The sequence below is a fragment of the Sander lucioperca genome, chromosome 9, assembly GCF_008315115.2.
Source record: "Sander lucioperca isolate FBNREF2018 chromosome 9, SLUC_FBN_1.2, whole genome shotgun sequence".
Classification (NCBI taxonomy): Eukaryota; Metazoa; Chordata; class Actinopteri; order Perciformes; family Percidae; genus Sander; species Sander lucioperca.
The window spans coordinates 4832758-4857865 of NC_050181.1; the positions used below are offsets into that span (position 1 = coordinate 4832758).

The 25108-nt window shown below is 39.1% G+C and overlaps 2 protein-coding genes across 3 annotated transcripts; both read left to right on the plus strand.

The window, feature by feature from the left end:
* Positions 1–67: 67 nt before the first annotated feature.
* Positions 68–12355, plus strand: ralbp1 (ralA binding protein 1). Of its 2 annotated transcripts, none has more exons than XM_031293746.2 (10): positions 68–194; positions 2133–2435; positions 4003–4434; positions 4579–4928; positions 5486–5647; positions 7323–7454; positions 9598–9708; positions 9831–9952; positions 10048–10183; positions 10453–12355. In XM_031293746.2, exons 2-10 carry the CDS (start codon positions 2186–2188, stop codon positions 10750–10752), a joined length of 1995 nt encoding a protein of 664 aa, XP_031149606.1. In that variant the 5' UTR covers positions 68–194; positions 2133–2185; the 3' UTR covers positions 10753–12355. The 2 variants fall into 2 exon arrangements, with proteins under 2 accessions (XP_031149606.1, XP_031149607.1); XM_031293747.2 differs by having other exon boundaries at positions 10063–10183.
* Positions 12356–13352: 997 nt separating this feature from the next.
* Positions 13353–23359, plus strand: rab31 (RAB31, member RAS oncogene family). Its single transcript, XM_031293758.2, has 7 exons — positions 13353–13572; positions 14632–14711; positions 15575–15656; positions 17273–17344; positions 18041–18147; positions 20449–20558; positions 21234–23359. The coding sequence occupies exons 1-7, from the start codon at positions 13537–13539 to the stop codon at positions 21329–21331; spliced, it is 585 nt and encodes a 194-aa protein (XP_031149618.1). The 5' UTR covers positions 13353–13536; the 3' UTR covers positions 21332–23359.
* Positions 23360–25108: the final 1749 nt, after the last annotated feature.

A 25108-nucleotide genomic window follows, 5' to 3' on the forward strand; every position in this document is an offset into this window, starting at 1 on the left:
TCTAGATCATTGTGGGCCAAGAAACCTACATAGACTATACTTTTGTGGTGAGAGGTCCAAGCAATTGAAGCGTTCGCTTTCGAACTACATTTCCTATCAAGCACTGCGGCTGTGGCGCAAGCGCAGATGGGTTTATTTAGTGTACAGACAACCGGAAGCTCCACTCTGAAATTGACCGAACGGAATAGTTCTTGGTAAAGTTTCTTGTCCTTTGTTTTTTGTGTGTTCAATGACAGTACAGCGGTTACAAAATAGAGTTAAGCACACGTAGCTAACTAGCAATATGTCTCATGTTTTGTCTGGACGAAACGGCGGCTTTAATCGTGACGGATAGGCTAGCTAGTCAGCTAGCTTAGCAGGTTGGCAGCTAGCTGAACTAACGTTAACGTTAGCATATGGGCCCCTCCATTCAGAGGAGAGCTTCTCGTTTCTGACTGTTTTTAGTGTAAATATGCTTAAATTCATCAGTGAAGCAACTAACCCAAGTATTTTAACAGCCAGTTGATGATATATGACTGGTTGTGTTTCATAAGCTTTTCTATAGAAACAGGACAGGGCAAGAAAAGAGTGAGGATAACCTGCCAGGGAAGGAAGGCAGATTAAGATGTCAGACAGACAGGCTTTATTAATAGTGTTGGTGTCCAGAGTTCAATTAAGACAGTGTTCGTGAATGTATAGCTGTTGTTGCGTCATGTATCACATTTGTCTTCTTGGTACTGCGATGTATTGCACCTCACCAACCACTTGACTTACATTTAAGTTGTTTCTAGTATCAATATGTAACAGGAGATCTTCAACTTACTGCCAAGTTTTAGAAAGATCTTACGGTGATTAGTAGGGTAAATTGAAGCGTATCTTTTTTTAAACACACAAAACCCCTGCCGTGATTACGTCAATTAATCTAAGTTACTTCCTAAAACATGTACAAACGGCTGAGGAGTTCCCTGTTGTGCTGATTTGACATAAACAAGGCAGACTGACATGCTGTTGTTTCAAATGATTGTCTAAATATTCTCATCTACGGTCATCAGGGCTGTGTTTTTGATAAATACATCTTTCTTTAGATGATGAAGTGGACTGTAGTTTTGATTTTGCTGACTGTGTTTGTCCGACTTTGCATGTTCACTGCCACATCTGCAAATGCAGTTTACAAGATACAGAATTAGACTGCTGGTAAAACTCAAAGGCTTGTCTTATATGATGTTTTTATTTTATACACATCCTCATGTTTGGCTTTTGTCATATTTTGACTTTATGTTAATACAGTGTTGTTAGTGCTGCAACTAACAATCATTTTCATTGTTGATTAGAAGTAGGACATGCAAGATGTGATTGTTCATATAGCAGAGCCCCATCTGGTGGGTGGACGTAACTGTTGCAGTTGTTCTGTATATACAGTCATCATGAAAATATTCAGGAAACAAAGAAAGAAGAAGAAGCGGAAAGGGCTACAGATAGTTTTGTTGTGCTTTTTAGTTTAACTTTTTGAGTACAAAATTTTAGTTTGGTTGACAGATAAATAGATCCATTACAGATTTTAAATGTTAGCCTAGGTGGAAAATAACTTATTTTGCATTCATTATCACAGCTTGCCTTAAGAAATAATTAATTATAATTCATTTTAAAAAGCATACAAATTATCTTTTCTTATGCCATTTAGATTTCCATTTGGTGGTGCAAGTACTGCTGAGACGATGAGTAGATCTTGTTTAGAATTTCTTGTTGTTGTTGTTGTTGATGTACATTTATGTTGCTATAATGTCCTTTTGTATAGTTATAAGCTACTTCTGGAATGGAATGAGACACTCAAGTTTAAAATCCTTTAGTAATTCATTACATCTATATTGTGAAAAGTACTGCTAAACAGGTTTTTCAAGTTGAATTCATTATACAATTTTAGTTCCAATATGATCTGTATTACTACACAAAAATAAATAAAAAAAATAAAATTAAAATCTTTGAAAAACTAGCAGACCCGGCCACTGCTCGCCACATATATAAGGGACTAACACGATAACAGGCAGGAGGAATTATTAAATAAATTATGTGCAAACTGGACCACACTTGAGATTATCGGGAAGTCGAATGCAGGGTTTTATTGTGTTAGAATCTTGTATTTCTGCCCACTGCAGGTGTGATGGAGAGGTGATGTGCCAGTCAGAGGAGTGATAAGGCCAGAGCAGCCATGACTGAGTGCTTCCTGCCCCCCAGCAGCAGCCCTGCAGAGCAGCGCAGGGCTGAGCATCCAGGGGGCGTGGCCCGCACCCCCAGCTCTGAGGAGATCAGTCCCACCAAGTTCCCCGGCTTGTACCGCACCGGCGAACCATCGCCACCTCATGATGGCCATCACCACGAGGCACCTGACGCCTACGTCTCAGACGATGACAAAGAGCACAGCAAGAAGAAGAACAAGTTCAAGAAGAAGGAGAAAAGGAGTAAGAAACGATCCTGTAGTTTGAGGTTGAATGTTTATTATTGACCTTGGAAATAGCAGTTTTTAAAAAAAGGTCACATACTGGAACTTGCGGATGTTTCAGCCATTTTCCAAACTTTGTCAAAGCGACGAGAAATTGCTGAAAGCTCTAGAAGATTTTCAGTAAGTGACTTTTTGTCCTACAAATCTTTGTCAGACTAATCCTAATGTTTGTCTGCTGACTTATAAACAGGGTTCAAAATGAACTTTTTGTCCACCAGCTAAATGGCTAGTGAATGTTCAAATTTTACCAGCCACTCAATAGATTACTATTGGGTTTTTTTTGGCTGGTTAGTGAAGCACATCTACCAGCCACTTGCATATTTTACCAGCATTTGGCTGATGGATGGTGCTAATTGTAAACTCTGCTTATAAATAAATGTTTATGAGTATAACAAAACAGTGTTCATGGGTATAATAATACGTTATGCTGACTTAAGTGTTGGTTAAAGGCAATGTTGAAAATCGCCAATTTACTGGGGACAGTGTAATATACTGTAGTTCATTATGGTGTAATATCTCATAATTATGAAATAGCATTTTGGCAACCTTGCATGCAAGCTGTATACTTGGTCAGTATATAGTTGAAATGCAAATTAGTACCGACTAATGAGTAATGGGCAGCATTTTTAGTTTTTGCTCAAAAGCTTGAACAAAGTCCATGCATGAGCAAAATCCATTAAGTGTTCATTTATCTGTTTTTAGTTGTTTTTTGGCCTACGCAGGAAATTCTATTTTCATGGGATTTGTTGACCATGAGAAACGTGTAGAATATCACCAACCTTCCTTCCTCCTAACATCTGGGAGCTACCAAGTACATACAGGTCATCTACTGCAGGCCACTAAGCTTCAGCTTTAGAGCACTTGAGGACTGAATACCAGTGTAATGTTGCTGGAGGTCTCCACAGTAATAGCTGTTGAGTAAAGAGAGAGAGCTTCCCACTTTTCCATCCTGATGGCTGTAGCGGTGAAAAATGTTCCTTTACTGAGAATGTTTTTCACTGAGTGGTTGTCAGGCCCATTGTCCACTTTGTATCAGGATATTTCCATGTCTGTATTTAGCTCCTACACCAGAGTATGGTGGGAGAGAGGAAGAGATGGACAGTTCAGAGCACACCCAGAGAGCCCAGTGAAGGTGTGTCTCAGGCAGTGGCGTGATACAAAGGGACTGTTCTAACGGGAAACCCAGAGTAGAGACAATTAGAGGAGACAAAGAGGCCACTAAATGCCTTTGACACTACTCTGTAGCTATTTGCTCTGAGGAAAAATATATTTTAACTGAGCTTGTTCTAGAGAGGAGAGGCGTAAGGTGCTGTGGGAGCTATGCTAAATCTGTGGCTGACCTCTTTTCCAAGTCCCCATTCTCCCCCTCCTTTGCTATCTTCTCTCTCTCACACATCTCTCTTCCCGTTTCAATTTCACTGCTATCATGGTTCTGTCGTAGGAGGAGGATAAGAAAACAGGGGTGTTTCGCCGCTCAGCTCTAACCCTATTTTTTGTCTCTTCTTACTCTTTCTTTACTTTCACAGCGGAAGGCTACGCCGCTTTCCAGGAGGACAGTTCAGCAGACGAAGCAGAAAGCCCGTCCAAGATGAAGCGCTCCAAGGGAATCCACGTGTTCAAGAAGCCCAGCTTCTCCAAGAAGAAGGAAAAGGACTTCAAGGTAAAGGAGAAGGGCCCCAAGGAGGACAAAGCTAAGGATAAGAAATCTAAGGACCTGACGGCTGCAGATGTGGTTAAACAATGGAAGGAGAAGAAGAAGAAGAAGAAACCGACAACAGAGGCAGAGCCAGTCCCAGTGGAGATCCCCACCTTCAGGCCCATCTTTGGAGCACCTCTGACTGAAGCTGTCAAGAGGACGGCTCTGTATGATGGTATCCAGCTGCCAGCTGTCTTCAGAGAATGTTTGGACTACATTGAAAGTTATGGCATGAAGTGTGAAGGCATCTACCGGGTTTCAGGTAGAGTAACTTTGGGAGGCTGTTGACTTTTCCATCATCTTGTGAAAAAAGGCAAATTGCAAAAAAGATATAACTAGTATATTTGAATGTATCTCAGTATTTGTATGTCTGATTGATACTCCCATCAACTTCTCTCCTTCTCAGGTATGAAGTCCAAGGTGGATGAATTGAAAGCAGCATATGACCGTGAGGAGTGCCCCTGCCTGGAGGAGTATGACCCCCACACGGTTGCCAGCCTACTGAAGCAGTACCTACGCGAGCTGCCAGATAACCTGTTGGGCCGAGATCTGGCCCAGCGCTTTGAGGACGCCTGCGGTCGGCAGGTGGAGGCGGAGAAGATGGCGGAGTTCCAGAGGCTGCTGACCGAGGTGTCGCCGGAGAGCAGACTTCTTCTCTCCTGGCTTATCACGCACATGGACCACGTCATCGCCAGGGAGGCGGACACCAAGATGAATATTCAGAATATCTCCATCGTCCTTAACCCAACCATACAGGTCAGAGAGGAAGAATAGATCAAGCTGAGTAAATGGAGATCAATAGGAAATGGGTAAAAAGATGTTAAAATGTTGCAGAGAGCAGTGAGTCAACAGCAACAGGCTAACTAAACATCAAATGGAAAAATAGGTCTTAGTGCTCAGGCTTCAAGTGTATCTCAAAGATAAGAAACCTCCCCTTAGCAACAAACCAACAGAGTTTTTATTGGATCAAACATTCAGTTCATCTCTAAAACCCTGGCCTAGTTTAGTGAATCTGATTTATTCCCATAGGGGACATCTCTGTGGCTGCGCCACTTACTCTGAACAAACAGCAGCACTCACATCACCTTCTCTCAACTAATGAGTGGAGTCCAGGGTCAGTTTAATCATGCTAAGTAAATATGCAGGAATTTGTCTTTTGGAGGAGGTGGCACAGTGATAATTGGGTTTCATACAGTCTAACACACATAATGCAAACTTTATCTGACATGCACTGCAAGACTAGATGCAGTTTGTGCAGAGCTCTGATAATGTGTGCTTTGTGTTCCCTGATTTGTTTACCTTGTTACCTTCAGATTGGGAACCGTGTTCTTTACATGTTCTTCACACACGTGAGGGAGCTGTTTGGAGACGTAGTCCTGAAGCCGGTGGTGCGGCCACTCCGCTGGTCCAACATGGCAACCATGCCGGCGCTGCCTGAGACCCAGGAGAACATCAAAGAGGAGATCCGACGACAGGTGGGTTCAGTCCTGCTGTTATTTTTTGTCAATTCATTAATTGACAAAATTGATCAATGGAAAAATGGGGGGGGATGGGATATGCTTATTCCGTTTGTCAATATGAAACTGGAGTCAAAAGACAAGACAGGAAACAGTACTTCACATAACCCTCTGTAAAACCGAAACAACAAACCAGATATAACTTGTTAATTAGTAAGGTTTAGAGGTGCTGGTAGGTGGGTTTTCTTTACCTTTGGACAGAGTCAGACTAGCCGTTTCCCCACTTTCACTGTTTTTACTAAGTTAAGCCATTTGTCTCCAAGCTCCAGCTGATAGGGAACGGTCAGATGTGAGAGGGTATTCAAATTATTCCTTTAAATAACAAACTTGATAACTGTTTAGTAGAGGTGTGACGATTAAAACGTGATGAGATTTCTTGTCAAGGTGAAAAGCTGTCTCGCAATATCAGCACACAAGTGCAGAGCAGCAGCCAGCATGACAGAGTCTGGCCTGGTTGGTCTTATAATACATCCATGAGTCTGGCTTTGACCTCAAACTTAGCATAGAAGATCCCCCATAGATCGTTTTAATATCGTGATATGAGACTAGATTTTGGATATCGTAATATGACATAAGTGTTGTCTTTTCCTGGTTTTAAAGGCTGCATTACAGTAAAGTGATGTCATTTTCTGAACTTACCAGACTGTTGTGACTGTTCTATTATTTGTGTCTCATCTCATTGTGTGGGGCGGCCTCTAGCTCACCCAGTAAGAGCGTTCGCCCCATGTAGGCAGAGTCCTGCCTACATGGGGCTGCGTGTCGTCCCCCATCTCTCTCCCCCTTTCATGTCTATCCACTGTCACTTGTAATAAAGGGGAAAAGCCCCAAAAAATAATCTTAAAAAAAAAAAATCTCATTGTGTAAATATTTTGTATTGTTCAGCGGTATCGATATCGAGGTATTTGGTCAAAAATATTGTGATATTTGATTTTCTCCATATCGCCCAGCCTTAATCGCCCAGCCCTAATCCCCCGCCGGTTTCTTTAAAGTTGACTCTGAGTTAACTTGTGCAGAGCGATAGCAGAGTTGCAATTGGAAAATAGCTGCCTGTAAAACCTCTCTCTCTCTCTCACCCGAGACACATCTGCAAAGTGCATGTCTCCACAAAATCATCTGTTGCGTCTTTGATGGTTATTTATTTGTGCTTTAGAAGATAATCACTGTGAAACAATCGTAAAATAAGCTTTATTTTTCTCTCTATACTGTACAATGACAAATTTAAGTACAAACAACTGGTCTCAACTACTGCCACAAAATGCTTGGTTACGTTGTAACGTTTGTTCTCTGAGTGAAGAGACTCTCTCTCCACCGTACCATATAGTCTCGATACGATATAGAACGTGGATATGCTCATATTCCTGAAAAAGGAACATGACCATATCTTAGGCTGAGCAGTGTATCATGTTTGAAGAAAAAAATTGGTCCGTCTCTGTTTGCACTATGATTATTGAGAGAGTAGTAGTACTACTTTGATTATGGTTTGCACTTGCACTAATGATCATCATTCGAAAAGCAGTTTAGTTTGCCACTGATTGCTGTAATTATTTAATTGAAACTTTGTATGATGATTACTCATTTTAGGTCATTCTGGAGTGTCAACTGAATTATGACATATAATAAAAATGTGTTTTAGGAGTTCCTGCTGAACTGCCTGCACAGGGACCTGCAGGCAGGGGTGAAGGACTTATCTAAAGAAGAGCGGCTCTGGGAGGTTCAGAGAATCCTGACGGCGCTAAAACGCAAACTGAGGGAGGCCAAACGACAGGTAAGTTGTGTCTAGATACTATATGTGTGCATATGCATATTTTAATATATTTAAAGGACAATTCCGGCACAAAATGAATCTAGGGGTTAATAACATATGTGTACCGAGTCGACCGTTCTCTGGGATATGTTTTCATGCTAAGCTAGTGCAAACAGCTGATTAGCTTATAATGCTAGCCTTCGGGGCAGAGGGTAAATCGCTATTTCTACACCACTAACAAGGCTCAAAATAGCAACACACTTCAACGGTAGCATAATGAGAGTCCCTACATGTAAACCGAAGCATTGAGAACTTTGTAAGTGTACAGACAGTTTATTAAAAAGATAGATTATAAAGACAGTAGCGTTCATGTATACATGCAGGCGCCATCTTGGAAAACAGTCATGGGACTCTCATTATGCTACCGTTGAAGTGTGGTGTAGGGCTGGGACGATTCGTCGACGTAGTCGATTACGTAAATGCTTCGACGCGTCACGCGTATAAATCTATAAATAACCGGCTGCCTCCAGCAACAGCGCAACTGTGCAAGTATGGATTCCTCGTAAGTTCAACAACACGTTGAGAAAAAGGCTTGCACACGGTCTTCTAAAGTGTGGGAGTATTTTACTCTTAAAACAACAATGTGGTAGTCTGTAGACTTTGTAAAATGCATCCCTGAGTCAGGATAACAGCAGCAAAACACCTTAAGTTCTGCTCACCTTTTTGTCCCTTTCCCTCCCAAGTAGAGTCGGGCCGATATGTCCCGCCACTATCCTCGGGCCGGGCCGGGCCCTTCATCAAGTATTTGTGTTTTTTTAATCATTACTTTATTAGCCTAATTGGGTGGGGAGAAAGCTATGGCTCTCCAGCTTCTCCCGTAGCTCTGGGTGTATGTCCTGCACTGACTTGAGTGTGAGGTAAACTGTGCTAAAATCGTGTCTCCCCCATCTGTAGCACTGTCTTCGATAATTGCGCAACCAGGCCAGATTATTTTAGATATCTCATGAGTCCTTTATAACGTCAGTTATAACGGCCCACGTATTAAAAAATTGTTGGGTTAAAATCGGGCTCTGGCTCATAATTCCAGTTAATGTGTCGGGCCGGGCCGGGCTCGGACACAACGTGCACTGTAGATGTGTGCGATTATCAACATAGTGACACAGAATGTGCCCCGCTATGACTTAACAATAAGCATCATCAAACGCTGTCAGTCTGCAGTGTTATTTTTTTGGTTCACCATCATCATGAGTGACCCAATCGATTACAGACTATTATTATTATTATTATTATTATTATTATTATTATTATTATTATTATTATATTAGACACTCTGCAACTTGCCTTATGTTGGATTTATTTGATACATCTGATTTCATATGTTGCTAAAATTGCACTTTTTTTACTGTAAAATTAAAGGGAGAAGAGCTTGGATGTTAAACAAGAGCTTATTCATTATTTTACCTACTACTGTTAAAAAAAGCAAATACAGGCTACTCTTTTTGCACTTGCTCTGTTTACTTTAAGTTTTTATTTTTGTATTCCTCCTGAAATTGACTTTATTTTGTTGTTGGATTGATAGCCTACATCTGGCTTCAGGTTGCACTACAAATTCATTTTACTTTAACAGTGCAGTGTTAAACAATTTTAATAAATAGAGACTTGAACCTTATTGAGATTTGTTTTGTGTAAATTGTTAATAATTGAGCAATGGGAAAATAATCGCTAATTGAGAAAATAATCGCTAATTGAGAAAATAATCGTTAGATTCATCGAAAAATTAATCGTTGGATTAGTCGACTAATCGAAAAAATAAAATATATTTTTTTTTTATAAAATAAATAATCGCTAGATTAATCGTTTAAAAAAATAATCGTTTGGGAGAGCCATAGACTCGGTACACATATGTTATTAACCCCTAGGTTCATTTTGCGCTGGAATTGTCCTTTAATAAGATCAATAACTATCCAGTACAGCAACACTTGGACTACAGCCTCTAAAATGACCATAGGCATAAAATCAACATCTCTCTGTTATAGTCTGAACAAACATTTTTAATATATCATAACATATGATATGATATAATATTAGAAAGTTCACTGTGAAAACCAGAAACGCTCGTCCATTGTGTTTTTATTTATTTATCTTTCCACCTTTGGCCTTTTAGGAGTGTGAGAGTAAGATCGCCCAGGAGATAGCAAGCCTCTCAAAGGAGGATGTTTCAAAAGAGGAAATGACTGAGAATGAAGAGGAAGTCATTAACCTTCTCTTAGCACAGGTGAGTCATTCAAACACACATTGTTACTAAGCTCCATGTATGCCAACCTGTGATGGAATCATTGTGTGTGTGTGTGTGTGTGTGTGTGTGTGTGTGTGCCCCCCCCTCCTCTCAATTATCAGGAAAATGAGATCCTAACAGAGCAGGAGGAGCTGATCTCTCTTGAGCAGGTGCTTCGTAGACAGATTGCTACTGAGAAGGAAGAAATCGAGAGACTGCGAGCAGAGATTGCAGACATACAGAGGTAGGAAAAGACTGAAACCATTTTAGGTGCTAAATATGTTGTAATATGATGTACAACTATCATTAAATGTACTTAAGGTCTCAACTGTAACCCAGCGTTGTATTCCTCAGCCGGCAACAGGGGCGCAGTGAGACAGAGGAATATTCGTCAGACAGTGAAAGTGAGAGTGAAGATGAGGAAGAGCTGCAGATGATTCTGGAAGACCTGCAGAAGCAAAATGAGGAACTGGAGGTGAACAAAACATTCAACACATACTGGCTGTTTAGTATCATCATAGTCTGTTATTTACCTAAAAGATTGAGTAAAGTGCATTGAGTTCTGACAGAGTAAAGTCTTAAAGTACACTATAATACTGTTTGTGTTTATAAAATTGCAATACTTAGTCTGACTTTGTTTAAATACGGACGTGAGCAATATAAAATCAATATTTTCTCTGGAAATATTGCCAGAAATGAAGTAGTTGGTTTGTCAAGCACCGTCTCTGTTTTATTGCCCTGAAGAACAAAAATACCCACCTGAACCAGGCCATCCACGAGGAGCAGGAAGCCATCTTGGAGCTCCGCGTTCAGCTTCGCCTCCTGCACAGCCACAAACTGCAGCAGGAGCTGACCGTCCAGCTGCCGGTGGAGCAGGCCCCGCCCACACAGCCCAGCCCGGAGCCCCGCACCGAGGAGCAGACCAAATGTTTGGTTGCCGCGGTGGCTGCCGGTGCAGACGCCGCTGCCTCCGTCAATGGCAAGGCAGCTAAGGATCCTTCAAAGTCCTCACCAAACAAAGACAGGAGGGACACCAACATGTGAAATATCATCTCAGTGATGTGTTTGGTGGCTCTGTGCTGCTGTACGTCTCTACCGCTGGTCAGTTGTCCTTATCATCCACTGGAGATTTCACTTTGCTGGATCCATGAGTTCATTAGTAATTGTGTCCACCAAGTGGCAGCCATGGAAAAATCTGTTATACTGTCTTTGGCGTCCTGACCCTTTTTAGCAGGAATCAAAAACCTTGTTCCTCATTTTTCAATGCAAAACACAAAAAAACTAGAAAAGCTGATGTAGTGGACAACTGGCTACTACTGTGAGAGACTAGGTAGACCATATTATCAAATCCACAGTGCCAAGCCTGTATGAAGGTAGAGGGGGGGGGGGGATGAAGGGATTCATAAAGCATGTAGGGGGAAGGAAGAGAGTTTAAAAAAAAAAAAAAAAAAAAAAAAAGTAAAAGTCAGGCACCTTGCCAGTATGTGACATAAAGCTTATTTTTTGCTGGTAACGGCTAAAGTGATGAACATAGAGCAGATATAATCTCAGTTCTTGTATCTCACTATGTCCCTCATCTTAGGAAAGAGACCACTGTGCCATAACCGAAGATGCCAGACTGGACACATTTCCCCAGAGAACCACTAATACAAAAGCTCTTTGAATAATGAAGAATTTATGATTGGTCTATCTATATATTATATATTTAAGTAGTATTCTGAAGAATACGGACGACTATTCAAGAAATACATTGATTTTAAGTAACAGCTTTTTAGTAATATATGAATATATGTATAAATATATTGTAGATGCTTTCTTTTCTTTGAACAGCAGATAAACACAGTGGCGTTGTGCCTCGCAACTGACCAGTGGATGAAAACATGAACGGCAAACAAATACGCAACAAAAGTATATTCATCACTGGATAATATAGATAGACAAACAGCTGGAGGCCGCATTGTTACAGTCACACTTTGCTCTGTAGTGCAATCATCTTCTCTCTGCTTCTCTTGCACAAACAAGAAAACGTGGAAAATTACATTTCTGCAGTTTTATGATGGAACAACAAATCTGTAGCGATGATTATTGTCGCCAAAATGTGTGCCGAGACACGTAGGAGGCTTATTTAGTTTTGTTGTGTATTTGATCGTGTTTTTAAACTCTTGATGTGTGGAGTTATTGTTCATGGCATCAGTTGAAAGTGAGTAAAAAAACCATAAAGATTACAAGTCAATCATTTAATTTCACAACTGATCCATGACTATCACAAAGTACTGTCATTGCTCAGTGATATTTAAAGCAAAGGCATGGCCTGACTTACTTACCATTTGTGTATATCATTGTAAAATTGCAAACATACTGTATTTTCAGCTCCTATGTTTTGTCACGTTCTTTTTTTATTATTAATAATGACCTGTATGGAGTATGCTAGTGTAACTGCCCCTGCTTTGGTCACGGGAAAATCAAAGCAATCTCATCTGGACTCATGATTCAACATGTTATTAATCCTGTGACTGAAACAGATAAATGCTAGATTAGGCTCAGAAGCTTCTCATGAGGTTATTTTCATATTGTTCCAAGCTTTTGTAGCTCATTGTTGCAGACAGAATAATGCTGTGAAGAATAAAGTGTTGATCTGAGTAACTTATCTGCCTCTCTGTCTCTTTATGTGTCTGCCTCTCTGTCTCTTTCTCTGACACACAGCCTAATGTATACCTTTTTACTCAACTACTGTAAGTCCAGATTTACTGCTTCCTATTTTCCATTACACATTCTCTGAATGCTTTTCCCTCTCCCAGACTAATGAGGTTCTAAATAAAACCTTTGCATCCATTTTGTAGAAGTGAAGCGTGTAAATGTTGGGTTTGGACTCAGAATCAAGGATTTAGTATTTAAAGGATCGTGAAACCACCCGACTTTTTTTTGTCATTGCTGGTTTCCGATTTGGAAATTAACAGCGTCAAGAAAAAAAGAACAGCCAGAAAAAAGACCGGATACAAGCAAAATTGTTTTCAAAATTAAAGCATACCTTCAGTTTCGGACTGTCATGAACTAAGTTTTGAGTTTGTTTGTTGTATTTTGTCTCTCTATTTTTAAATAACTATAGCTGAGTGGAAATTAACTTATTTATGGGTGAGTCAATTTAATTCTAGTTTCAAAGCTTCCTTACTTAAACAGACAATGTCTGTCCACGAATATTATTATTGGTACTTATTTATAGGCCTCATCCACTCATTTTATTTTGCCTATTGTTACTTCACTTGGATGTTTAACCTTCACTGTGCAGAATGATGTATGTGCATAGTTGGACACTAGATGGCCGTTTTCACATTCAGGGGGAAATGTACCCTATGAATTTAAGGCACATACAGTATGTACAAGCATATTTTTGTGAATTATAACTATCCAATATGCAACTTACAGTGTGATAAAGGGAGGGAGAAGGAGTAGATGCATTTTTTAACAAGGTATTTGAAGTTTTTGTGGAAAAGCCATATCATACACACACACATTATTATTATTACAAGCAGACTTTTGGTTTAGCTAGAAGTCTTAAAACATGTCTGGGGGAGAGCCACAGTATGGAGTATATCCATGGATGTACGTCGGCTATGTGGGTCTTATTTTGAAAATCGTCACCAGAAGTTTTATTTATCATTTATACCGCTTGGTCCAGTTTAGTTGTTAGATGGTCAGTCTGTCTGTCTCAGGGGCTGGGTTTCTCTTTTACCCAAGAAGAGGGGGTGAAATCAGAGTTTAAAGCATGACGAGACAAAGACACTGACTTAACATTGTCATATCATGTTTTAAAAACTTTCACAACTCACCATGGCTATAAGGGAGCTCAAAGTTTGCCTTTTAGGGGTAAGTGGCACTGGCAGATGTTTTTGTTTAACGTTATCCACCAAAATTCGTTCTTGTCTGCTAGCTAACCGACATTAGTTTGACGTTAACAACATATTAACAGACGTACTAGCTACACTAACTGACACGATTGCCCTGTAAGCAGTCGGTTATTTTGTAAACTGTTGACTTTATCTTGTTGTTGTTCGTCAGAAAACTTCAAAATGTTGATAGCTAACGTTAGTTGACTGAAAACCAATAGCTGATCGCACAGTGGGCGCAGCAGTTATTTTACAGTTGCTTTCTCATCGTGTAACGTTAACTACGTCTGTTTTTAACATTTCAAGTAGTACTCGAGTACTAAACTAATGTTTTCTACGTACTTTTTAACGGTTCTGACAGTTTATCACCCATTACGTCATCATCATACCAACCGGTACCAACCGCAACATGCAAGCCGTTAGTTAGATTTCCTGCTGCGTTAGCAAATCACACTGCAGTCCCTCTTTATAGACGGTGACGGTGACAGGGATGTTCAGTCTGAACTGCAAAGTGTTAGCTAGTTTATCAATAAAGTAAAGGGGAACTGCGAACTTGCAAGAGCTACATAAAAGTTTAACAGGCCTGTGCAATCCGTCACTGGAACTGAGTTGCTCAGCAAGCATTTTAAATGCCAACCTAAGGTAACCACAGAATATCCTTAGCTACCAATCCCCTATGCTTATAGCAGATTGTATTCATACTTTATTTATGTAAAGCTAGAATACGAGCTGTCATTATGCTCGCATCACCAAAAAGGAATGATGATGCATAAATGACATGCAGCCAAAAAGGCCCTTAAAGTCTTGAGTTTTCATGTTAATTTACCTAACTGTTAACGTCAGGTGATTGGGAGATGTTGTCTATGACAAATAAGTAATATTGACTTTTAATTCAGAGCTAGTTGTGGAATTTGTGCACTAACCGGAAGCTATCTGACCAGACAGTTCCCTAATCGATAAGGTTTAATAGTGACCAGTGACTCTATGTACGTGTGTTAGGAGGACTGCAGTAACTGATGTTGTTACCCTCTGTTTTCAGGACACTGGAGTTGGGAAATCCAGCATTGTTTGCCGATTCGTTCAGGATCATTTTGACCACAACATAAGCCCCACAATAGGGTAAGAGTGTAGCAGTACAAATCACAAAATATAGTGTTAGGACGGTAAGAAACAAACCAATAAGAGAGAGCCATCTTTGCTCAACACTTTTTGTTGTTCCAAATGAAGTCAAGGTTTGATATCAAATAAAGTCCAAATCCTGAATTGGGAACAATCAGTTTGACCATGTGAGGTGTCAAGTGACATTTTCACAATGATTCGAGATTTCAAGTCATATCTTCTATAATAATGGTTAAGTCAGTTGGGAAATTGATACAACTGTTCTAAATGGTTTGATTTATTTACAGAGTGGGAAATATTAAGTCGGACATAGAAAAAAAGTGATTCCCCAATTTTACAAAAGAAAAAATAGAATATGCCAACCTAAAAAAAACTATTGGTTTATACATATTTTTTGAAATGCAGTTCAGGTCACTATTAGCAGACTTGGTACAAATTACAAATACAAATGAATATAGTGTATACAAGATAAATGCCAAGCTTAATAACACTAAGGAAATAAACTTCCTTTTGATAAAAAAGTGAGACGGGTGACATCCGACATCATGCGGAAGGCAACATTAGATAAGATAAGCCGAGACGGTTTAAAAAAAAAAAGTTTGCTTTGACAAGATGGCAAAAAAACAAATGAAGCCGTATTTAAACAAATGTTTGACCCCACCGTCATCACTGATTTATGTGCTGGCCCTTTGTTGTTTGATGGTTGTTTTGTACGCCTCTGGGTCAGGCAACATGGATTTGGTGTCAACCATCTTTATTCTCAATATTATTTGTTTCCTGCTGACTTGTACCCATTTGCTTCCTGTGCTTTTTAAAGAACATGCTTGGACGCATTGTTGTAAAATGCTCTTTATCACCCCCAGAGCATCATTCCTAACCAAAACAGTGCCATCTGGAAATGAACTACACAAATTTCTGATCTGGGATACAGCCGGACAGGAAAGGGTGAGTGCATCCACAACAGAAATTCCTCATTTACTTATTATTAGTTTTAAGTTAACACACATAACATGACTTTTAAAAAGTACATTTTCCGTTACATTTTGCATCAGGAAGCTAGCAGTGACACAATCATTTCACTGTTAGTGTTCCTCGTGACATAGAGTTATTATTAGGTGTGAAATAGGATAATTCACATAAGGTTCAAAGGTCATGAAACTGTGGTATCATCACAGTGATTCATTTTATTGAGGGAGGATGGTGTCGGTAGTTAAAGCTTGCCAGACATGCTTACAGCATGGAAAAACTAGTTCAAGTATTTCCTGCTTTTGTATGAAATGAATAATATCTTAAAACCTCTGTTACCAGGGTTTAAAGTTCTCTTTATCTATGGGACTAATATTGAACTTATCATATGTGATCATATGTGACTAGCTGTGTGATGGGGGGTATTTAAAAAATTAATGTCACCACATTAGGGATCGACCAATACTGTTTTTTCAAGGCTGAGACTGATAGTCAGATAGCGTTGTGGGCGGGACATTAAGTCAGACTCAGTGATGAGTGAAACCGAAGCAGAGGGACAGACATAAAGCTGTAGCAGAGCCAAAGTAGCGCACTTTTTAATTCATTAACTTTATCGGTTATCAGGCAAATAAAACGCCGATACACATAATATGCAGACTGCCAAGAAACGGCCCGATAATCGTCCAGAGCCAATAATCGGTCTATCCCTATACTACACTTAATTAACTACAGTGTTGTTATTATGGCCACTGGCTGCATGTTCTGTGGAGTTTGTGACTACTAGTGGTGCTGTAGAGCAATGTTTTGATGAGTGGGCCCATTATTGTTTGTATTGCATGTATTGTAACAAGCACAAGGGTGATGTGATACACATTTGTGCTGACTGCAGTCGGTGGTAATGAATATCACCAGCTGATGGATGTGCTGTAAAGGTAGCTTGTAAAAGAGAAGAGAAGAAGACTGCCAGGCGATGTAAACAATGCATGTTTTGAAACATTAAAATAAAGATAGTGTATGTTTCTCGGGGAAGGAAATGCATTCAACATGTTAATTAAGGCCTTAAGGATACCCATGTTGGGGGCGACCTCTAGCTCACCCACTAGTGCCCCCCCCTCTCCCCAGCTATCCTGTCAATTAAAGGCAATGAAAGGCCAAAAATAATCTTTAAAAAAAAGGATACCCATATTGGATTTAGGTGTAATGTCAACAAAACAGTTTGTACCTTTTGAGAAACATTTACATACAAGTTGTATGTGGAGGTTGAGAACACTTCTCCATAAGTCTTGTGCAACCTTCATAGTGATTTAAGAGGAGCTGAAACTTGTAAGGAAGTAACTTTTTCCATCAGCCATCATCACTTCAAAATATAAGCGCATAGTCTACTCACAGAACAGTATACCATGTTAGTCTTTTATGAGTTAACAACATTTTCAATGTTACGATCCAGATTTAGGATTGTGTTCAGTTTAAATGGTCATAGACTGTTTTTGAAGTCATCTTTATAAAGCACTTGGGTGACATTTCTGTATAACTGTGATTTATTTGATATAATGATTATTCATGCTAACTACTATACATATGTTGTCTTTTTTTAGTTTCACTCATTAGCTCCTATGTACTACAGAGGATCGGCTGCTGCTGTCATTGTCTATGACATTACTAAACTGGTAAGAATAACAGTTATATTTACATCTAGTGACAGTAAATTTAGCCTGCGTTGAGTGGTGACATCCTCAGACTAGTGGACAAAATCCCCATAACAAAAATGAATAACTAACAACCCTTTTTCCCTCACCTCAACAGGTGAGGGGAACAACTGTTGAGGGGCTCAAGCAATGTCCTTCACCCCTAAATGTACCATTAGAGCTGCTGATGTGTTGAGTCACTCCCTGGTGTATTCAATGTGTATAACAGAAGAAGCTGCTTTTGCACTATGAGCCTGATGTAAAACTCAATTACTTTTCCATCACTCTGGGATGCCTCGCTTCCAGGACCTACAAATATCATTCTTTCCTGGTCTGTTCATGGAAACTTGTCTGAAAACTAATGCGATGAATATGTGACACAAGTTGTAGAAAACATTGGGCATATTCTTATAAAGTCCCTATCCCAGTGTTGACTGTAATTACATTATTATTACATATCATTTAGCTGACGCTCTTAATCCAAAGCGACTTACAATTGCTATACTGTATATGTCAGAGGACGCACGCCTCTGGAGCAACTAGGGGTTAAGTGTCTTGCTCAGGGACACATTGGTTGATGTATCACAGTGGGAATTGAACCCAGATCTCCCACACCAAAGGCATGTGTCATATCCACTGCGCCATCACCACCCCATTTGATGTGCTCTTGTTGTTCAGGACTCTTTCCAGACACTGAAGAAATGGGTGAAAGAGCTTAAAGAACACGGTCCAGAGGACATTGTTGTAGCCATAGCAGGAAACAAGAATGATTTAGGAGACATCAGGTGAGTTTTTTTTTTTCTTAGACGGTCATAGCTGTAAAGAAACTGCTTCTTATGGGTATTATGGTGATTATATTCAAGTTTAAGTGACACTATAACAACCACTAGACACTAGAAGTCTGTCCCGCATCAGCACAAACACACACACATCTCTTTATTATAAAACCATGAGCTTCTTACTTTTTTCTCTTGCTTATTTTCCCCCATAGATTTACTGTGGTCACAGTTATGACTCTTGTTTTCCTGTTAAGACTTTCAGCACAGCAAACTCTTACAGGTTTAGTGAACGAGCACAAACAATAAAGTCATCTTCTTATCTGTTATGTAACTCATGTCAAGTCCACTATGCTGAGAAAATCATATTGTGATCTTCAATTGCCTTGCAACTGTAGGAAGAATCTAACAGGGCTGACTGTAGAAACAAGCTGAGGCTAAAGGCCGTTTTATGGTCTTCCGTAGAATCGACGGCGTACCCCCGCAGATTAGCCTGGATGCCAGCCGAACTTAGCCCCGCCCACAACATTTGAGGTCACATTCTGACTAGAATCTGAGTATGACCACGTCAGGCTACCCGCAGACCACTCTGCGTCTACGCCAGACCCTACGCTGTAGCCTGACGTGCACCTCTCAAAAAATGTAACTACACGTCGCGGCCACGCACGTCGCTCAGCCGTGGCTTGGTAGCGTTGCATTTCCCCTGACTCATTTCCTGGTTCTCCTTCTCCATAAACAACATGAAATCAAGGAGAGGGTTAACTTTTCCTGCTACAGATTTCCCACCGTGGTCAGAAAGCACAGGGGAGACACTTTGTTTCTCTCACTATGACTCTAGAGCAGGGGTGTCAAACTCAATTTTACTAAGGGCCACACTGGAAATGACGATCACAATAAGGGCCAGACATGTTGAGTTTACTGACATGCTTTAAGTCAGTTAACTTTGTATTATTGCATGTCTCATATAGCTTTCTCCCATATAGTTTGGTCGACATAAAACCCTAAAAAAGTCAGCAAAAAAGTCATTATAGCCATTGTAGAATTTAGCAAGTCATGAAAAACAAACATTACATTTTTAAAAGCAGCTACCACCCAGCTGACTCACCACAACCTGTTTCACAGCCTGAATATTAAAAAACTCTCTGATTCTGAGTCTCAAAGTCGGCAAATCTGTCAAATTCTGCACGGCAGTGTCGCATAATTACAGTATGAAAAACAGTTTCCTCATTTTATTGGTGTGGTGCACAACTAGTCGGGCCAACATTTGCTGTGAACTGTAAATTGATATGCGGGCCGGATCAAAATTTGCAAGAGGCCGGATTTGGCCCCCGGGCCTTGAGTTTGACACATGTGCTCTAGAGTCAGAACTTGCTCCGAAGACAATTGCCGTCACTCTCTCACTTTCTCCCTCGCTCTATCACGCACTCCCCACACACACACACACACACACACACACACACACACACACACACACACACACACACACACACACACACACACACACACCACACACACACACACATGCTGGCTTGAGGCACACACCAACGCACAAGTAAACAAAGAGTTTCACGATTGACCCTCCGGAAACCACACCCCCCCCCCTAGCGTTCAGGCGGTGAAATGCACTGCGATGCAAAGAAACACGTTCAACCCCGGCGCAGAACTCCGAAAGGGTCACGACGCCGTAGGAGCGACGGTGTAGCTACGCCGTGGAGTGTACGCACGACCATAAAACGGCCATTAAGCAGCAAAATCATTTGGTCTGTCACCGGATACAATTTATTTTGTTGTTTACCCTAAAGAGCTTCATTAAAGAAAGAAATTACCATACATTGTATTTTGTTTGACTACTGACAGCAGAGACACCTCCTAAACCTTGGTCAAGGTGGCCCAAGAAGACACTTGCTAGTATTGTCTTTAAGTGTTTTGGCTAAGGAGTGTTTTTTCTCTACCATTTTTAAATATTGTTCCTCCTGGCCACTGTATATTCTCTGTCTGCGAGTTAAATTTAAAAACAGAAAAACTGTGACTTGTTTAGACATAGCTTTTTATGTTTGCTCTCTCTGTGGAAAGGGACACCACATTAAATAAAAGACAGGGAAATGTTTGTTTCAGGAATCTTCATGATGCATCATTTTGGTATAGTTGCATTTCTATCATGAAAAAACTCAACTGCTCTTCCATGTATCCAGCACTTTTCCAGAGCAAACTAGTTAGAGATTTAATGAATAAAAGATTATTTGATTTGCCATTGGACCCTTTTTTAAGTGTGAACCTACTCAAAACTTACTTTAGTGTGCTCTTTTACAGGGAAGTTCCTATGAAGGAAGCTAAGGAGTTTGCTGAATCAATTGCAGCTGTTTTCATCGAGACTAGTGCCCGAAATGCTGTCAATGTTGAGGAGCTCTTTCAGAAAATCAGTAGGTTTCATGTCTTTACTGTATGTTGCGTCTGTGTTATGTGTGTCTGTATGTACTGTATTATTTTAAAAGTTAGCAGTAAAGAGGAAGATAAGTGCTACTGACTTAAAGGCTAGGGAAGCCGGAAGCTGTTTTTTATCGTGTGCCATGTAATCCCATATGGGATGGACAATTTAATGGTATGACACGAAAATAAAACGTTCATTAATTCTTTTAAATACAAACAAAATATGACTCATTTACTGTTCATGTTACTAAGGATGTTTGGCGTTTTTTTGTCAATGTGTTAGTCTATTTCTGCTTTCATTTTAATTTCATTTGACAACTTTATAAGTCATGAATACAGTATGTTTCTGCCATAAAGTGGGGCGGACAAATTCCATTATATTTGTTTTTGACAACTACAATGACATTTATTTTAATTAATAACATTTTAGTAGTACATCTTTTTATTCTGAACAACCATTTGAAGTTGGCATGTTTTGGTTTTACAGTATGTACTGTATTAAGAAAAGCGGTAGGCCTGGCATTGGGTTTTATGGCTGCTAGTAGTGGTCAATTCACCAAGATGCACTGCCAAATACATTGCAGAAGAAATAATACAACACTTTATACGCTTAAAATAGGTATATCTGCCATGGTACCTCTGTAAATGACCCTGTGCTGTGCGTTTAGGTAAACAGATCCCACCGCTGGAAAATCCTGAGGTGGAGAGCAACGAGTCCTTTAAACTCACCCGGCAGCCGGCTGTGTCCGCCAGGAGATGCTGCTAATAGTACCAACAGTGGCTGATGGGATTACTTCCTTCAGCACCAGGGACCCCACCAGCACAGCACATGGTCCACAATGCACACAGTGTCTTACTCCTGGAAATGACAAGAAAGTGGACAGACAGAGGTCAGCTTGCACGTGTGGTCAACTGCAACATGAAACAACAGTATTGTATAGGTTATTGCACATTTATTTCAATTAATTGTCGTAGTTTCAACTCTAGAAGTAGAAAGCCTTCATTTTGTCCCCCTCAGGTGGTGTTTTGCCTGAATTACATAAAGATTTATATCTGTGTGGTAATACTACACAGCTCATTACAAAGAGGCAGTTTTATCGCATTTTCCACAATAACTTTCAAATTCAGCACACATTAATAACAAGTGATCTAGCTGATGGGCTTTTTAAAGCCGGGTTTTAGCTGTTGATGCAACTACATTTTCATTTCAAGAGTTAACTGCTCAGTAGATTTTTCATTGCACTGTGGCTCTTAAATGGCACACATTAAATGAAGGTTTTTGAATTAGTTTTTTTATGGAGCCTTTGTGTACATGTATGTATCACTCTTGTATAGAATTAGTAGTATTAGTATTAGAATATTCTGAATAAGGTTGTTGCGATCAAACCTTAGACAAACATTCAGTTCTGTAGCTCAAATGCAGCGGCTTTACATTCCACTTCATCATGTGTTTTCACACACATTGACTGTATAAGGGTTTAACTGTAATGCTGCAGAATGTATAGCTTAGTGGCCTAAATTTAACTTACAATATGACACCCCCTGTTGAAACACTGTGACCAATACTATAATTGTTTACATGGTAATTTGCTAAGGATGTTTTCTACATACTGAAATGTATTGTCTGAGATTTCACTACAGGGAATGACTGTATACGACATGTATTTTTATTTTTATTTTTTACCTAAGAAGAGAAAAGACCTGCATGTATTTTACTCTAAACATGTCTAAAGCTGTTAGTTCCAAAAGGGTTGTATTCTATTTACTAACCAAACTGAAGGAACATAAAGTAATATAGCCCTAAACCAATCAATTTAGCTTGCAAAGAAAAAGTGGGAAAAGGGTAAAATAGTGCTTTGTTCAGTGTAAACTAAAATTATGTATATTTGCTGCTGTTTCTTTGGCAGTAGAGCCCTTGGATTTGTCACTTGAGATGTATAACAGCACTTTTGTATACATTTAACATTGTTAATTTGAAGTCACTTTTTTGTAAGTGTTGAAACAGTTACAGAACTCTTAACTGCATTTTTTTGAAATATAAATGAGAGTTGGCTTGGATACAACAAGGTTTTCTTATGGAACAGTATTTCTGGTTCTACATGTCGATAGCTTAAAAAAACAAGTTTATGTTTGTACTTAAGTTAGTTAGTGCACATTAAAAAGTAATTTAAAAATGTACCATTTTTACCAACATGTATGACAGGATAATGGAGTTCAATTCATAGTTTTTAATGCAATCATAGTCTAATTTTGCTCATATGTACTGTTCTCAATGTCACACCAAACTCCTTTCACAAATCTTCAAATGAATGTGGCCTTGCTTCCACTAAAATTTAATGCAGTGATTGGTTGAAATTGAAAGTTGAAATTGAATTAGGAGTTGTTTGGTGGGCCAGATGTGCAGTATGTCAAATTTACCACCAGATTGATAAAGATTTTCCAATGCAGTTTGGCATGATATTAACTCTATACAAGATATAATGACATATAATTTGTTTTATTTTTTACAAGAGGTTACATGTTGACATGTATGATGAGATTTCCAAGTATATTCGTTGCCACACAAGTGCCCTTTTTATGTTTTTCTAAACAAATGTATGTGACATGGCTTAAAAGTGCTAGAATAATGCATGAATTATTTAATCTGTACAGACTAATTGTACGCATAATGTCAACTTTGAAATTGCCAATTATCTGCAGCCATTCTTTTACTGTAAGCCGTCATGCTTCCCTATATCCTCAATCAGATTAACTTTTGTATATTAATCAGTGTAATAAAGTATTGATTATTCTATTTTTCTATTTTGTTTTTGTGTTACTTTTACCCAATAAGGATACAATATGTGTTTTGAAATGTCAAAGACACCAGAATGACAATATAGATTTATTGATTTTATGTCTAAAGTGCTGTCAGTAGATACCCGAAAGATGAGTGAGGTGAGAGAAGAGGGGACTCACTAACAAAAGGTCATGACTCGGATTAGCCCCATGACGTCACGTGGTAACATGGTATGCATCTGAACTGAGCCACCTTGACACCTCAGAAACCTAAACTCCAAGTGAAAAAAAGTCACCGCAAACCACATTATGTGAGAACAATGTATCTTTTTCATTAAAATTAATTTTTTTTTGCTCACATCTTACCACTTTCCCACGTCCTATTAGCTTTAACCCCAAAATAGGAACCATTCAACAAATATGTATTTGTTATTTTTGCACGTTTAACGTGACCTTCTGAAAAGGTATAAGCAGCACAAACTACATGCAGAATGGAGCATTTCCAGAGAGTGCTATTCAGTACACTGCAGTGGATTAACCCCTAGGCAGCTTACAGAGGGGAGGGGGGGGGTCTATACTTCTTGTCACTGCGATGGATTTAACCATAGCCACAGTTGTCAATGGTCTAAGTGGGATAATAATAGTTTAAATGGAGCAAACACACTGTTCCAAAGCAACTTCCAACTAAGTGCTTTCAACATGAAGGTACAAACTCCGGACAACAAGTAGTAAGTGCAAGTACATTAGCTTCAAATAAGCCAAACTACATATGAAAGTGCAGCTTTAAAAAAAAAAAAAAATTATTATTATTTCGGAAGAGATATTTTTAGCTTTCAGCAGAAGATGTGTAGGCTTTCGGCCTTCCTGATGTCAATGGGGAGCTCATTCCACCATTTAGGAGCCATTTTTTAAATCAAATTCTACACCTAGATTTACAAATAATAATAATAATAATGTTATATGTGATAATGTGTTGACCACCGGTCTCTTGCTCTTATGAGAGGGTGAACTGAACTTATGGAACTCTCATTTTTGGTAAATATCAAAATCACATCTATATTTTATGCCTTTACAACTCAAGTTTTGTAATTAACAGAAAAGTTTTAGTTAATCTTGACTATGAAAGTAGAGTCTGACCAATAAAATGGCAGGCTGATATAAACTTATCACAGATACAGTATATTAGTATTGGCATAAATGTCAGCCGACAAGAAATTGAGGTACAAAATTTCAAAGATATGTTTGAGATTGAAATTTAGAAATTTAGAAACATTGTTAGTGTACGTACTGTATTTTATCCACCAGAGAGCACTGACAAGTTTATTTTTTAACTGTAGTGTATAATTATGTAATAATGCAATTTAAAGGATCTTTATCAAAAATATAATAATCATAATAATAATAATAATAAACTATTGTTTACAGCACTTTTCAAAACAAAGTGCTTTACATGGTTAAGCCAGGATTAAAACATTTCAGGACTGCAATAAAATCACAAATGTTGTTGACTAATGTTATTTTTTTGATGTAAATACATACAATAATATTGGCCAACATATCATTCATCACTCATCATTTTTTACTCTGAAATATCGATATCAACTGAAGTCTGACACACACACTGACAGTCAGGCTTTTTGAATTTAGCATTTCAAAAAGCATTCCTAAAAAAAAACTATGTGATACATACAATTTTAGTAATTCTGCCAGGAATGGCACTACTGCAATATAGGAAACAAAAATATATTATTTGAAAAGTATATAT

Bases quoted from the DNA above. Each gene is read 5' to 3' on its own strand.
- ralbp1 (XM_031293746.2), top strand. From the start codon at position 2,186: ATGACTGAGTGCTTCCTGCCCCCCAGCAGCAGCCCTGCAGAGCAGCGC. The intron at 2,436-4,002 runs GTAAGAAACGAT...TTACTTTCACAG, and splicing joins CAAGAAGAAGGAGAAAAGGA to CGGAAGGCTACGCCGCTTTC. The intron at 5,648-7,322 runs GTGGGTTCAGTC...AATGTGTTTTAG, and splicing joins AAGAGGAGATCCGACGACAG to GAGTTCCTGCTGAACTGCCT.
- rab31 (XM_031293758.2), top strand. From the start codon at position 13,537: ATGGCTATAAGGGAGCTCAAAGTTTGCCTTTTAGGG. The intron at 13,573-14,631 runs GTAAGTGGCACT...CTCTGTTTTCAG, and splicing joins TCAAAGTTTGCCTTTTAGGG to GACACTGGAGTTGGGAAATC. The intron at 15,657-17,272 runs GTGAGTGCATCC...GTCTTTTTTTAG, and splicing joins ATACAGCCGGACAGGAAAGG to TTTCACTCATTAGCTCCTAT.